This window comes from Melanerpes formicivorus, unplaced genomic scaffold (assembly GCF_026170545.1).
Source record: "Melanerpes formicivorus ecotype bairdi unplaced genomic scaffold, bMelFor1.0.p_v2 SCAF_6, whole genome shotgun sequence".
Lineage (NCBI taxonomy): Eukaryota > Metazoa > Chordata > Aves > Piciformes > Picidae > Melanerpes > Melanerpes formicivorus.
The window spans coordinates 33,616,310-33,630,877 of NW_027142358.1; the positions used below are offsets into that span (position 1 = coordinate 33,616,310).

Genomic DNA, 14,568 nt, shown 5'->3' on the forward strand with positions numbered 1-14,568 from the left:
TATTGAGAAACAGGGACCACTGCATGGAACAGTGCTGAAACTTCTTCTGGGAACAGGCTGTGAGACTTGGGGCTGTTCAGCCTGGAGAAGAGAAGGCTCTGGGGAGCCTTTTTGCAAGGGCTTGCAGTGGTAGGACAAAGGGGATTGGCTTTGAGCTGGAAGAGGGCAGATGTGTGATGGACACTAGGAAGAAATTCTTGAGAGAGAGGGTGGTAAGACACTGGGACAGGTTGCCCGGGGAGGTTGTGGATGCCCCCTGCCTGGTAGGTGTTCAAGTCCAGGGATAAGACCTTGAGCAGACTGGTCTAGTGGAGGTGTCCCTGCCCACGGTAGGGGGGTTGGAATGAGATGATCTTGAAGGTTCCTTCTAACCCAACCCTTTCTCTGATTCTTTTCTTAAAGAAAAGAAGTAAATTTTCCCCAAAACTTGGATTCTTCTAAATTCCCATCTTGAGGTTGTTTTTTGTGCTTGGGTGTATAACTTCTCTTTGCCCACGGGAACACCAAACTGTAAAGCACTGCTGGAGCAGCATTAGAATATTTTAATAGAACATAATTTAAGAGAATAAACCAGGTTGGAAGAGACCTTCAAGATCATAGTGTCCAACCCATCAACCAATCCAACCCACCTAAACACCTAACCCATGGCACCAAGCACCCCATCAAGTCTCCTCCTGAGCACCTCCAGTGATGGTGACTCCACCACCTCCCCAGGCAGCCCATTCCAATGGGCAGTCACTCTCTCTGTAGATAACTTTTTCCTAACATCCAACCTAAACCTCCCCTGGTGCAGCCTGAGACTGTGTCCTCTTGTTCTGGTACTGGGTGCCTGGGAGAAGAGACCAACCCCCACCTGGCTACAACCTCCCTTCAGGTAGTTTTAGAGAGCAAGAAGGTCACCCCTGAGCCTCCTCTTCTCCAGGCTAAGCAACCCCAGCTCCCTCAGCCTCTCCTCACAGGGCTGTGCTCCAAACCCCTCACCAACTTCGTTGCCCTTCTCTGGACACCTTCCAGCAAGTCAACCTCCTTCCTAAACTGAGGAGCCCAGAACTGGACACAGGATTCGGGTGCAGCCTAATCAGTGCAGTGTACAGGGGCAGAATGACCTCCCTGCTCCTGCTGGCCACACTGTTCCTGATTCAGGCCAGGATGCCATTGGCCCTCCTGGCTGCCTGGGCACCCTGCAGGCTCATGTTCATCCTACCATCAATCAGTACCCCCAAGTCCCTCTCTGCCTGGCTGCTCTCAGCCACTCTGCCCCCAGCCTGTAGCACTGCCTGGGGTTGCTGTGGCCAATGTGCAGAACCCGGCACTTGGATGTGTTCAGTCTCATTGAGTGGGGATCCAAACAGAGTTGGGCTCTGTCTCTTTTCCTGCTTCAGGAGACAGTGTTATTACATTTGGTGGCATCTGCTGTCAAGTGCTTCCCACCTTTTACACCTCATTTCCCAAAACAAGTCCTTCAGGAGACCTATCTTAGTTTCTTCAGGTCAGTGTAAGAAGAGGCTGTTCATGGGCAGGCTACCCTGTGTGATACCACCCCGAGAGAATCGCACATCCACACTTCAAAGGCCTTTGGTATTTCATTTCACAACCTTGGGAAAAGAAAAATCCCCATCTGCACTCACAACCTTCTGTTATTTAGAGCTCAGCTGACATACTTGAGTTGAGTCTATAGTGAAGAGATTTCAAGACAGAATCTTGGCAGATTTCTTTTTGATTTTGATGAAATGTCAAGTGAGCCACGAGGAAGGACAGGGACGGCGCCGCTCTAAGAATAAGCAGCGCTACATGCAGCAGCGGAATAACTGTCTCCCCTTTCTTCTTCCAATTTATACAAGGGGAAAAAAGTGGTGTAAAGTGTAGAAAGCAAGAAGAGCCTTTAAAGAGACTCTGCTAACTCAGAACTAGCCTGCAACAAACCACAAGTTACTGCCAAGTCCCCAAAAGCAGACAATGTGTAAGAAGCAGTTGCGTCCTGGACGCACAGCCTGACAGGGCAAAGGACAGGCAGCAATTGATGGCAGTAGGAGGAGCTGTAAAATAAGAACATACAACAGGTTTGTAAGACCCAGCAATGCCCTGCAATGCTCAGCAATAACCTGATCTCCTTCCATGCCCAGGTGACTGCCTGGTGGATGTGGGGCAGGCTGTGGATGTAGTCTGCCTGGACCTCAGCAAGGACTTTGACACCATCCCCCACAGCAAACTCCTGGCCAAGCTGTCAGCCCCTGGCTTGGACAGCAGCACTCTGAGCTGGGTTAGGAACTGGCTGGAGGCTGAGCCCAGAGAGTGGTGGTGAATGGTGTCACAGCCAGCTGGCAGCCAGGCACCAGTGGTGTGCCCCAGGGATCAGTGCTGGGCCCTGTGCTCTTTAACATCTTCATTGATGATCTGGATGAGGGCATTGAGTCCATCAGCAGTAAATTTGCAGATGACATCAAGCTGGGGGCAGGAGTTGATCTGCTGGAGGGTAGAGAGGCTCTGCAGAGGGACCTTGACAGGCTGGGCAGATGGGCAAAGTCCAAGGGCAGGAGATTGAACCATCTAATCAGCTAAACCATGGCACCAAGAACTCCATCCAGTCTATTCCTAAACACCTCCAGGGATGGTGACTCCACCACCTCTCTGGGCAGCACATTCCAATGGCCAGTATCTCTTTCCATGAAGAACTTCTTCCTAACATCCAGCCTTAACATCCCTTGGCACAGCTTAAGACTGTGTCCTCTTGTTCTGGTGCTGCTGGCCTGGGAGAAGAGACCAACCCCCACCTGTCTACAACCTCCCTTCAGGTAGTTGTAGACAGCAAGAAGGTCTCCCTTGAGCCTTCTTTTCTCCAGGCTAAGCAACCCCAGCTCCCTCAGCCTCTCCTCACAGGGCTGTGCTCCAGACCCCTCCCCAGCTTTGTTGCCCTTCTCTGGACACATTCCAGCAACTCAACATCTTTCTTCACCTGAGGAGCCCAGAACTGGACACAGGATTTGAGGTATGGCCTAACCAGTGCAGTGTACAGGGGCAGAATGACCTCCCTGCTCCTGCTGGCCACACTCTTCCTGATGCAGGCCAGGATGCCATTGGCCCTCCTGGCTGCCTGGGCACACTGGTGGCTCATGTTCAACCTACTCTCAACCATTGCTTGTTGTGATAGGATGAGGAGCAATGGCTTTGAGCTGGAAGAGGGGAGACTGAAACTGGAGATTAGTAAGAAAGTTTTTCAAGTGAGGGTGGTGAGACACTGGAGCAGGCTGCCCAGGGAGGCTGTGGATGTCCCCAACTTGGAAGTCTTCACAGCCAGGTTGGATGAGGCTTTGAACAACCTGTTCTAGTGGAAGGTGTCCCTGCCCACAGCAGGGGGGTTGGAACTAGAGTCCTCCCATCCAGCCCAAACCATTCCATGATGCTGTTTAAATGGCTCCAATGGATGAATTCCTGTAACCTTGAGCTGTTGTTGAGGCTGATGTTTGTCTGGCTGTAATGAAGAGTCCCTTGAGATCTGCACTGCTGCTTCAATTAAACAGGCTACTTTCTTGGCTGAGATATTGAGGTTCTTCCTGAAATTGCTGCCTGCTGCAACTGCCTGCAGTGCCCTGCTGCTGCTGAACAGGGTGGGAAGAGTCCTACTGGACTGAAGCTGGGGATGGAAGAGCCCTTTTCTTTTTTTTCTCCCTTTTCTTAACAGCATTGTTGTAACACTGAACATTGGTGCTAAAATCTGCTGGAAGGCAGAAAGTCAGCTGTGACTTATTTTTCTTTTGGTCTTTACACAACAAGCAGAGCTCTCTTTCTCTTTGCAAAGAAGCTTAATAGATTCCCACTCCTGTGAGTCACCCTAGAAGCTGGCTAAATATATTCAGTGTCAAACGCCTGGGAACTTTAAATAGTTCAGTCAATATGGGCGGCTCAGGCTGGCTTATGAGGCTTCACTGCTTGCTTTCCTCATCTATTTAAAAGGAAACAAACAAACCAAGGCCACAAAACACATAAACAAAAAGCCCTCCACCAATGTTTCCTCTGAAACTCTTGACAGGTGCTTGTGTTTCGGTCAGGTTTTGAGGAGGAAGAGTTTGTCTCTCAGCGCTGTTCCCTCCCTGTTAACCCAAATGGTGTTGTGAGGTGATATGATTGAGCCAGCAATGTGCCCTTGTGACCAAGGCCAGGGGGCTCCTGGGGTGCCTTAAGAGGAGTGTGACCAGCAGATAGAGGGATGTTCTCCTCCTTATCTACTCTGCCATAGATCACACTGGGAGTGGTGGGTCTGGTTCTGGGCTTCCCAGTTCAAGAGAGACAGGGAACTACCAGAGAGAGTCCAGGGGAGGCCACAGAGTTGATAAGGGGACTGGAGCATCTCTGTGAGGAGGGAAGGCTCAGAAACCTGGAGCTGTTTAGCTGGAGAAGAGCAGCCCCAGAGGGGATCTTCTCAGTGCTCATCAAGAGCTGCTGGGCCTGTCGTGGCAAGAGGATGGGGTCAGATTTCTTTCATAGTGTCATAGTATCAGTCAGGGTTGGAAGGGACCACAAGGATCATCTAGTTCCAACCCCCCTGCCATGGGCAGGGACACCCCACACTAGATCAGCCTGGCCAGAGCCTCATCCAGCATGGGCTTAAACACCTCCAGGGACAGGGCCCCAACCACCTCCCTGGACAACCCTTTCCAGGGCTTCACCACTCTCATGGGGAAGAACTTCCTCCTCACCTCCAGCCTGAATCTCCCCACCTCCAGCTTCATTCCATTCAGTGGTGTGCAGTGATAGGACGAGAGGCAATGGGCACAAACTGCAACCCAGGAGGTTCCATATGAACAGGAGGAGAAGCTTGTTGGCTGTGAGGATGCTGAAGCCTGGATTAGGCTGTTCAGAGAGGTTGTGGAGTCTGCTTCTCTGGAGAGACTCCAAACCCACCAGGCTACTGTGATCCTGGGCAACCTGCTGTGGGTGACTCTGCTTTAGCAGGAGAGTTGGATCAGATGATCTCCAGAGGTCTCTTCCAACTCCTAGCCCTAGGATTCTGGGATTTGGAATAAATTCTGATCTGGGAGAAATCCTTGACCTGTCCAATACCTAATGAAGCTATCACTAATTCCTGTTAGTGGAAACCCTGCTTCTCTGTGCCTTGGATAGCCTTTTAGTGACATAAAAGGATCTTTTTATGCCTTAAGCAGTTCTTTTTGACATGTGTGTTGTGTGCATTGGGTGCTGTCCATGCATTTGTGTGTTTTATAAGCTTGGTTTGTGGATGGACCCTGATAACCCATCTTCAATACTGCCACTGCTGAAGGAGCAGAGGATGTTCATACTGAGCCTAGGAAGTGTGTGTGTGGGGGGTAATCTGTCTGTTTATCTTGGAATGAAACAAAGCAAGTTTGCAGCCATAGCAGCAAGTTATAAGCAGGAAGTGGCAATGAAATGTGAGTCAAGTGCTTTGCTTGGGAAAACTGACAGCACTTAAACTGTTTTGTTTTATGCAACAGCTTGTTTTGATAGTGCTGTAGGTTTCTCTCCCTCTCATGGTTCTATTGCTAGGAAGTCCATTGTGTTTGTCACAGTGGTTTTAAATGCAAGGAAAGACTTGTGAAGAACTCAGTTTGAGCCATAGACATATGCTGATTCTCTTTACTGGAGACATAAAACTGTGTTAGAAAACTTCCTGATATTCCTCTCTCTAAATGTGCTCTGGAGTTCATCCACATCTTGGCCAGTTTATTCTCCTGGTGTTTGTAGGGTTTGGGGTTTTTTTAGTGGATCATAGAATGGTTTGGGTTGGAAGGGACCTTCAAGATCATCTGGTTGCAGTCCCACTGCCGTGAGCAGGGACACCTTCCACTAGTTCAGGCTGCTCAAGGCCTCATCCAACCTGGCCTTGAACACCACCAAGGAGGGAGCATCCACAATCTCCCTGAGCAGTCTGTTCTAGTGTGTCTCACCCCTGTCACTGTAAAGAACTTCTTCCTGATATCCAGGGGCTCTTACTTGTTCCTTGCTCCTTTGCTGGGCATGAACCAACAGCCTGTGCCATTAAAGGAGGATATCTATGGGGTTCACTCATGGTTTTGCAGGGTGATGGCTTTGAAAGCCTGTGTCCCTGCTGAGTTTTTAAGGAGAAGTCTTTGTTTTTAAGGGGAAAATGCCTTTGGCATGAGGGTGCTGGAGCCCTGGATCAGGCTGCCCAGAGAGGTGGTGACTCGAGGCTTTAGACTCAAGGTGAGGAGAAAGTTCTTCACCAAGAGAGTCGTTCGTCATTGGAATGGGCTGCCTAGGGAGGTGGTGGAGTCCCCATCCCTGGAGGTGTTCAAGAGGAGATTGGATGTGGCACTTGGTGCCATGGTCTAGTCATGAGGTCTGTGGTGACAGGTTGGACTCAATGATCTTTGAGGTCTCTTCCAACCTTAGTGATACTGTGAGAGGTTGCTGAGTCTCCTTCTCTGGAGAGATTCCAAACCTGCCTGGAAATTGTGATCTTGGGCAGCCTCCTGTGGGTAACTCTCCTTTAGAAGGGGAGTTGGACCAGATGATCTCCAGAGGTCCCTTCCAACCCCTAGCACACTGGGATTAGGGGATTTTGCAGTTGGTTTTTTGTTCTCAGCTACCCTCACTTCTCCAAAGTGCTTTGAAGCACGAAGGATAGCAGAAAGAGTTTATTGTAAGGAAATGAGATCTGATTTCTGCATGAAACTTGGGTTTTCCTTGACTGGAAGCATCTGCTTCAGCTGTGCATACATGATTATCATGTCCATACATAAGTGCTGTTGCTCATGGGGTTAACCTTCCTTGTTTGAACAGCCAGAATGCCCCATGTAGACTGTATATCTCCTGTGTGGTTAGACATCCACCATGAAATAGCTTGTACTCACTCCCCTTTGTGTAGGCTGCTTGACTAATGCCTCTGTCAAATCTTTCTCTTTCAGATCTCCCTTGAGTGAAGTTTGACAAACAATGGTCCAGCAGTTTTGTCTCTGGAAATGGTTAGCTGCAGGGATGGCAGTTGCTACTATCTTAGCAGGTTGTTCGGCCCAGAATGATGAAGGTAAGGTGGGGGTTTTGCTGTGAGGGAGGGGTGGGCTGATTCTGTGATCTCATTTTAATTGCCCCCTACCCAACCCCCCCTTGAAATTATTGCTTGAAAAAGTAGTTTGGTACTTGGTAGGGAAGAGATGGTACAACAGGGGAAGATCTGGGTGTGTTTAATGATTCTAAGCATCTGCCAAAGATTGTTTGTAACAAAGCTGGTGGTTTACCAAGCAAGATGAAACCTGAAGTTGCAGTGACTCTCTCTTGGACTCTAGCATGAAAATGTATGTCCTCATGTTGATTGAACAAATAACTAACCCTGCCTTAGTTTTGAATGAACAGTTAGAGCGCTCAGAACAGGATCTGGAGAGAAAAGGTTCACGGTGAGGGGCATCCAGGGAAGCAATACATCAGAAATCCTGGGACATGGCAATTCAACCTTGTTGAGTGGCATTAAGAAATACCAGAAAGAGTCATGAAAAACTTGCAGGCCCAGACAAGTGATTGTGATTTGTTCTTTTGCACAAGTTACAAGTGGGAAAGTTCAGTGTGACACCTGTGTTCTTGCTTACTGCCAAGAATAATGGCAGGGATAAGTAAACACTGAGCTGGGTTTCAGAGTGTCTGTAATGAAGTTGTTCATTTTAAGAGGCACTTATGCCTTCCATGGAGCAAATATTTATGACTTATTTTAGCTGACTGTTCTTGTAGAAAACTCTTGTTTTGGCAGGTATGAAGCGCAGTGGCTTTGCTTTTGTCAGAAGTGTTCAATCCTACTTGAATTGCTTGCTTTCTTGTGTGTGTTGTTATCAAGTGCCAAGTCTGTATTTCTTGTTCTGTTAATTGTTTCCCAAATGTCCTCCTTTATTCCCTTCCATCCCCCAGCCCAATGCTGTATATCATGTCCACAATGTATAAGTGAACTAATTGGCTTTTCATATGCTGTCATTGTCGCTGTCGCTGTAGACACTGATGAGCTGCTCCTATTTCAGACACTCGGTCTCTGCTTGGCTCCTCTCAGCTTGCTTTTGAACTGTTTATTATAGCAGGGGAGTGGGACTGTTTGTGCTTTGCAGTGTTGGACTTGGTGGTGCTTGTCAGCTGTCTTCAAGCAGCAAAAGACTGGATCTGAAGGAGGAGGGACTGCATGGCAGAGAGGTCTCCTCATGTGTTCATCAGCATGGGGGGAAGCAGCTGCTGGGGAGCAATGGAATAAGTTGAAAGCAGGGAAGTGCTGTGCACAGGGGCAGAATGACCTCCCTGCTCCTGCTGGCCACACTGTTCCTGATGCAGGCCAGGATGCCATTGGCCTTCTTGGCCAGCTGGGCACACTGCTGGCTCATGTTCAGCCTACTGTCAACCAGTACCCCCAGGTCCCTTTCTGCCTTTCTAGATCCATCCAGGGCTCCAAAGGCCACCAGCTGCAGGGAGGCCACAGGACCCAGGTGTGAAACTGGGTGTGATTCATAGGCAGGAAGCTGTGGTTCTGTTTCCAGCAAGGACTAAGGAGGAATCTCCTGGAAGGGTCAGGTAGAATTCTCCTGGCAGGGTCAGGTAGAATTCACCTGGCAGCAGCAGAGGTCTGTTGTTCATAAAACTTTTTGTTGCCTGATGGGGTGAGCTGGTAGGAGAAAAATCTGTGCAATTTCTTCACTCCTGTGTCAGGAGTTCCTGTGAGCAGGTGAAAATGGCATCAGTGACAGATAGCAAATGGCAGAAGAAGCTCAAGCTAATTAGATCAGTTTGGGGGCTTTTAAATTGCCTTGCACCAGTTTGACTTTTTATTTGTTTCTTAGATTGAAATCTTGCAATAATTCTATGAAAACTTGCCAATAAAGCCTTCACTTGTGGCAGCAGGGAATGGAAAATGACAGGAAAACACAGGATATATTAAAGTCAGGGCTGAGTCTGTGGATGACTTAGCAAGATCACAGAATTCATCCAGTTGGAACAGAACTGAGAGATCATCCACTCCAAGCCTTGCCCCAGCGCTGAAGGGTCAACACTAAACCATGTCCCTAAGTGCCACTGGAACACCTCCAGGGATGGTGACTCCAGCACTGCCCTGGGCAGACCATTCCAGTATTTGAGAGCCCTTTCACTGAAGCAATACTTCCTAATATCCAGCCTGAATCTCCCCTGGCACAGCTTGAAACCGTTTCCTCTGGTGCTGTTGCTCCAACCTCCTTTCAGAGAGTTGTAGAGAGCAATGAGGTCTCCCCTCAGCCTCCTCTTCTCCAGACTGAACCCTACAGCTCCCTCAGTCCCTCCTTGTAGCCCAGGTGCTCCAGGCCTTCCTCCAGCCTTGTTGCCCTTCTTTGGGTATGCTCCAGCCCCTCAATGTCCTTCCTCTATAGTGAGGGGCCCAGAGCTGAACACAACGCTTGAGGTGTGACCTCACCAGTGCTGAATGCAGGGGGATGGTGACCTCCCCATTCTTGCTGGCCACAGTGTTTCTAAGATACATATACATATATCTACTCCAAGTAGCATAGAATTGTTTTGGTTGGAAAAGACCTCCAAGATGATTGAGTTCAACTCTTAACAGTGTCAGGTCACTACTAAACCATGTCCCCCAGCACCACATCCACATGTTTTTTGAATGCTTCCAGGGACAGTGGCTCCCTCCACAGCCCTGGGCAGCCTGCTGAAGGGCTTAACCACTCTTTCAGTGAAGAAATATTTCCTAATAGCCAGTTTAAACCTCCCCTGCTGCAGTTTGAAGCCACTGCCTCTCATCCTGTCACTGGTGTCTGGGTGAAGAGACTGACCCCCACCTCACTCCAAACTCCTTTCAGTTAGTAGCAAATATCTCCACCTTTGGAGGCAGTATTCAGGCAGGACCAGGGATTTGCAGGCTTGCTTTGAGTGCATGTGCTTAGGTTGTTGAAATGATGTCTTTGCTGGCTAAGCCATTCTTTCAGATGACTTCACAAGAGTCCCTGATAGCGTGGCCTTGTGCTGATATTCCTCCAGGCATGGTTTTGTGTGGTTTGTTCCATTCTTTTTGTCTTGGCTCAAGCCATTTTGTTTAGCACAGAACCCAGCCTGGTTTTTATCCTTTGTGATAATGTTCTCTTGCATGGTTGGAAAGATACAGATTTGATGGGTAAACTGTTCAGTGCATAAGGAACTGACTGGAAGGCTGCATCCAGGGGGTGGTGCTCAATGGCTTGAAGTCCAGATGCATGACAAGTGGTGGCCCTCAGGTGTCTGCACTGGGACTTGTACTGATAGAGACAGTGAGATTGAGTCCACCACCAGCCAGTGTGCAGGTGACCCCAAGCTGAGTGCTATTGTACATACACCAAGGGGACAGGATGGCATCCAGAGGGCCCTGGGCAAGCTGGAAAGAGGGACCCAGGTGTACCTCATGAGTTTCAATGAGAGCAAGTGCAGGGTTCTGCACCTAGGCTGGAACAATCCTCACTGTCAATACAGTCAGGGGAGAGGAGGTGTTAGAAAGCAGCCCTGAGGAAAAGGACTTGGAGGTGCTGGTGGGTGAGAAGCTGGATATGAGCAGGCAGTGTGAGCTTGCAGCACAGACGGCAAATCACATTCTGAGCTGCATCAAAAGATGTGTGGCCAGCAGATATAGAGGTGATTCTGCCACATTACTCTGGTGAGACCTCACCTGGAGTACTGTGTACAGGTCTGGAGCCCTCAATACAGGAAAGACATAGACCTGATGGAGCAGGTCCAGATGAGGGCCAGGAAAATGATCAGGGGGTTGGAGCAGCTCTGCTATGAACACAGGCTGAAGGAGCTGGTGGTGTTCAACCTGGAGAGGAGGAGGCTCCAGGGAGCCCTAATAGCAGCCTTCCAGTGCCTGAAGGGGGCTACAAGAAAGATGGAGAGAAGCTGTTTAGCAAAGTCTGCAGTGGTAGGATGAGGGGCAATGACCTCAAATGAGAGAACAACAGATTCATATTGGATGTTAGGAGCAGGTTCTGCCCCATGAAGATGGTGGAACACTGGAACAGGTCACCCAGGGAGGTGGTTGGGACCCCATTCCTGGAGACATTCAAAGTGAGGCTCAATAGGGCTCAGGGCAACCTGATCCACTTGAGGATGCCCCTGCTGACTGCAGAGGGGTTTGGACTGGATGACTTTTATAGGTCCCTCCCAATCCAGACCATTCTATGATTCTATAGCCTGAACAGAGAAACTTTGATTGTTGATGGGTACAGTCAGGACTACTGGGACTGTACTGGGGGGGAAGGTTCAGATATGTTGTTGCTTGAGCAGCATGCAGCACCCCAGTATAAACTTGAGAATTAACTGATTGGTGTGGTTTTTTCTCCTCCCTGTGTTCAGGGAAGGGTAAATGTAGCTAAAAGTACTTAGAAATATCTTCAAGATATTTCATATTGATTTCATAATGCTGCAACAGAGAAAAATGTGTAAGGAAAGTAGTTCAGGGCAGAATGGGGGACTGGTAACTCACCAAACACCGGCCAGCTAATGAGGCAGTGCTTATAAAAACATCTCCTTAGACATATGCTTCTTTCAGCTAAATGGAAAACTATGTTCTGTGCTTAGATCACTGCAGAGAAGTACTTTTGCTTGCCTGGAACTGGCAGAGGAGTTGTAATTTGCAGTAACCAAACTTGTAATCAAAACATATCGTGTAAACGAGGCCTCCTTGGAGCAGTTGCCGTTTAAAAGCTGTTATATAAACAACAGAACTATCAGGAATGCAAGCAGCAAGAGCTAGCTGCAGCAGAAACCATAACCAATTTCTCTGCATCTGGCTTGCAAATAATGTGTTTTCATGCTGATTGCTCTGCCTGTGTGGTTGGCTGCAAGCCTCTCACTGCATTGTGCTCCATTAACCACTGCTTGCTCTCTTTCACATGTTGTTGCTGAGCTGAGTCTTCAGGTCTTCCACAGCCATTAGTGATGTTAAAAGCAGCCTTAAAAACTCTATCAAGGGCTGTCTTGGAAAATAGAATAGAATTAATCAGGTTGGAAAAGACTTTGAGATCATCAAGTCCAACCTATCATCCAACACCATCTAATCAGCTAAACCATGGCACCAAGTGCCTCATCCAGGCTCTGTCTAAACACCTCCAGTGATGGTGACTCCACCACCTCCCTGGGCAGCACATTCCCATGGCCAATCTCTCTTTCTGGGAAGAACTTCTTCCTAACATCCAGCCTAAATCTTCCCTGGTGCAGCCTGAGACTGTGTCCTCTTGTTCTGGTGCTGGCTGCCTGGGAGGAGAGACCAACCCCCACCTGGCTACAACCTCCCTTCAGGTAGTTGTAGACAGCAATAAGGTCTCCCTTGAGCCTCCTTTTCTCCAGGCTAAACAACCCCAGCTCCCTCAGCCTCTCCTCATAGAGCTTTTCTCAGAGGGCAGTTCTCCCATCCCTTCTTCACTCTCATAGCCCTCTGTTGTACTCTCTTGAGTAGATCCCTGTCCCTCCTGAACTGGGGAGCCCAAAAATGGATGCAATATTCCAAGTGAGGTCTCAGTAGGGCAGAATAGAGGGGGAGGAGAACTTCCTTCTTCTGAATGTAGCTCAGGATCCCATTTGCCTTCTTGGCCACAAGGGCAAACAGTTCAGGTGATGTCTCTGCTCTCCAGCCAAAGAAGCATTTCAAGAGCAATAATTCCCTTTCTTTTGGTTTTACTTGCTAAACTAAACAAACAGTTCTGTATGCTGCCCTTGCAAAGTAGGTTTTCCTTCTGGAACCTCATGACCTTGTGGTCTTCCAGTATCTGAAGGGGGCCTACAGGTGGGCTGGGGAGGGACTGCTCAGGATCTCAGGCAGTGATAGGACTAGGGGGAATGGAATGAAGCTGGAGGTGGGGAGATTCAGGCTGGAGGTGAGGAGGAAGTTCTTCCCCATGAGAGTGGTGAAGCCCTGGAATGGGTTGTCCAGGGAGGTGGTTGGGGCCCTGTCCCTGGAGGTGTTTAAGCCCAGGCTGGCTGAGGCTGTGGCCAGGCTGATCAAGTGTGGGGTGTCCCTGCCCCTAGTTGGAACTAGATGATCCTTGTGGTCCCTTCCAACCCTGACTGATACTACTATGATACTTATAGTTTCATAGTTTCATTCAGGGTTGGAAGGGACCACAAGGATCAGCTAGTTCCAACCCCCCTGCCATGGGCAGGGACACCCCACACTAGATCAGGCTGGACAGAGCCTCATCCAGCCTGGGCTTAAATACCCCCAGGGACGGGGCCTCGACCACCTCCCTGGACAACACATTCCAGGGTTTCACCACTCTCATGGGGAAGAACTTCCTCCTCACCTCCAGCCTGAATCTCCCCACCTCCAGCTTCATTCCATTCCCCCTAGTCCTATCACTACCTGATACTACTACTATGATCCTGCTGTGTTCCTCTTCTGGCTTAGAACATGGTTGCTGACATTTCTGTCTGGTGTCCCAGTGACATCCTGGCAGTTCATTATGATGCCTGCCATGCTTTGCTGTCTCCATCAGAGTTATTTCCCTCAGCACATCATATGTGGTGGTGCTTGTGCTGTAAAGTAATCCAGCTTTGTCTTTTTTGTCACCAGCTATAACTGATAAGCACTTGGGCCTTCAGGGGTGTTGGTTTTTTCCAGCAGTGCTTTTGTCAGTGGGGACTGAGTGAGAAGCAAAGCAGCATTGCCTTGATGCTCAAGTTTTGTTTCCATGTGTGCCACTAACAAACCTGTGTGCTGCATTTCTTCTTGCAAGCTTTCAGTGGGCTGGAATTTCAGTCATCTGTTAGTGCTCACTGGTAGAGAGCTCTGTCACCTGTCAGGACAAAGTACCCATCTGAACTAAGTGTGTTTGCCATCTCCCTTCAGCTAGTACTTAATATTGTCATACTAATTCAGCCTTTTAATCATTCCAGTGTGTAAAGATCTATGGATGAAATGCAAATATCTTGCATCTGCTGTAGCTCCTTTGTCTCAAAACCCACTCCCTCTGCCCCCCAAATTAACTACTCCATCCCCTTCAAGTGCTGTCACATTAGTCTCAAGGTGCTTTTGAAGAACCTCTTCAGTGTTTTCTCCAATGGTTTCCTCATAGCATCCTTTTGCTCAGGCATGTGTAGTGCCACAAGAACTGAAAGGCTGAGGGTAAATGGGGGGAGTCACTGATTTGTTTGGTTAGTTTTAAAGAAGACAAAAACCTGCTGATACAATTTCTGGCTTTTCAGTCCCTCCAGGGATGTGAAATCTATCTGACAACCTTTAGGGGAAGAAAATTTCCTTCCTTCTGACTACTGTCCAGAGGAGGGTCTACGATCAGGGGGTTGGAGCATCTCTGCTGTGAATGCAGGCTGAGGGAGCTGGGGTTGTTCAGCCTGAAGAAGGCTCCAGGGAGACCTAATAGCAGCCTGCCAGTACCTGGAGGGGGCTACATGAAGGGTGTACAGAGAGACTGCAAAGGCCTGCAGGGACAGGACAAGGGGCAATGGCTTCAAACTAGAGAAGGGCAGATTTAGACTGGGTATCTGGAAGAAGTTCTGCATCATGAGGTTAATGGAACACTGGAACAGGTTGCACAGGGAGGTGGTTGAGGGCCCTATCCCTGGAGATGTTCAAGGTAAGGCTCA

At 48.9% G+C, this 14,568-nt stretch overlaps 1 protein-coding gene across 1 annotated transcript in view; it reads left to right on the plus strand.

Annotated features, from left to right (window-relative positions):
• The window catches only part of PCDH15 (protocadherin related 15), a 365,652-nt gene that overhangs the window by 68,775 nt on the left and 282,309 nt on the right, over window positions 1–14,568 (plus strand). Inside the window, exon 2 of the mRNA XM_068140381.1 lies at window positions 6,903–7,021. Within this exon, the coding sequence (XP_067996482.1) occupies window positions 6,931–7,021 (91 nt within the window). The 5' untranslated portion in view covers window positions 6,903–6,930. The remainder of the gene's footprint in view (window positions 1–6,902; window positions 7,022–14,568) is intronic.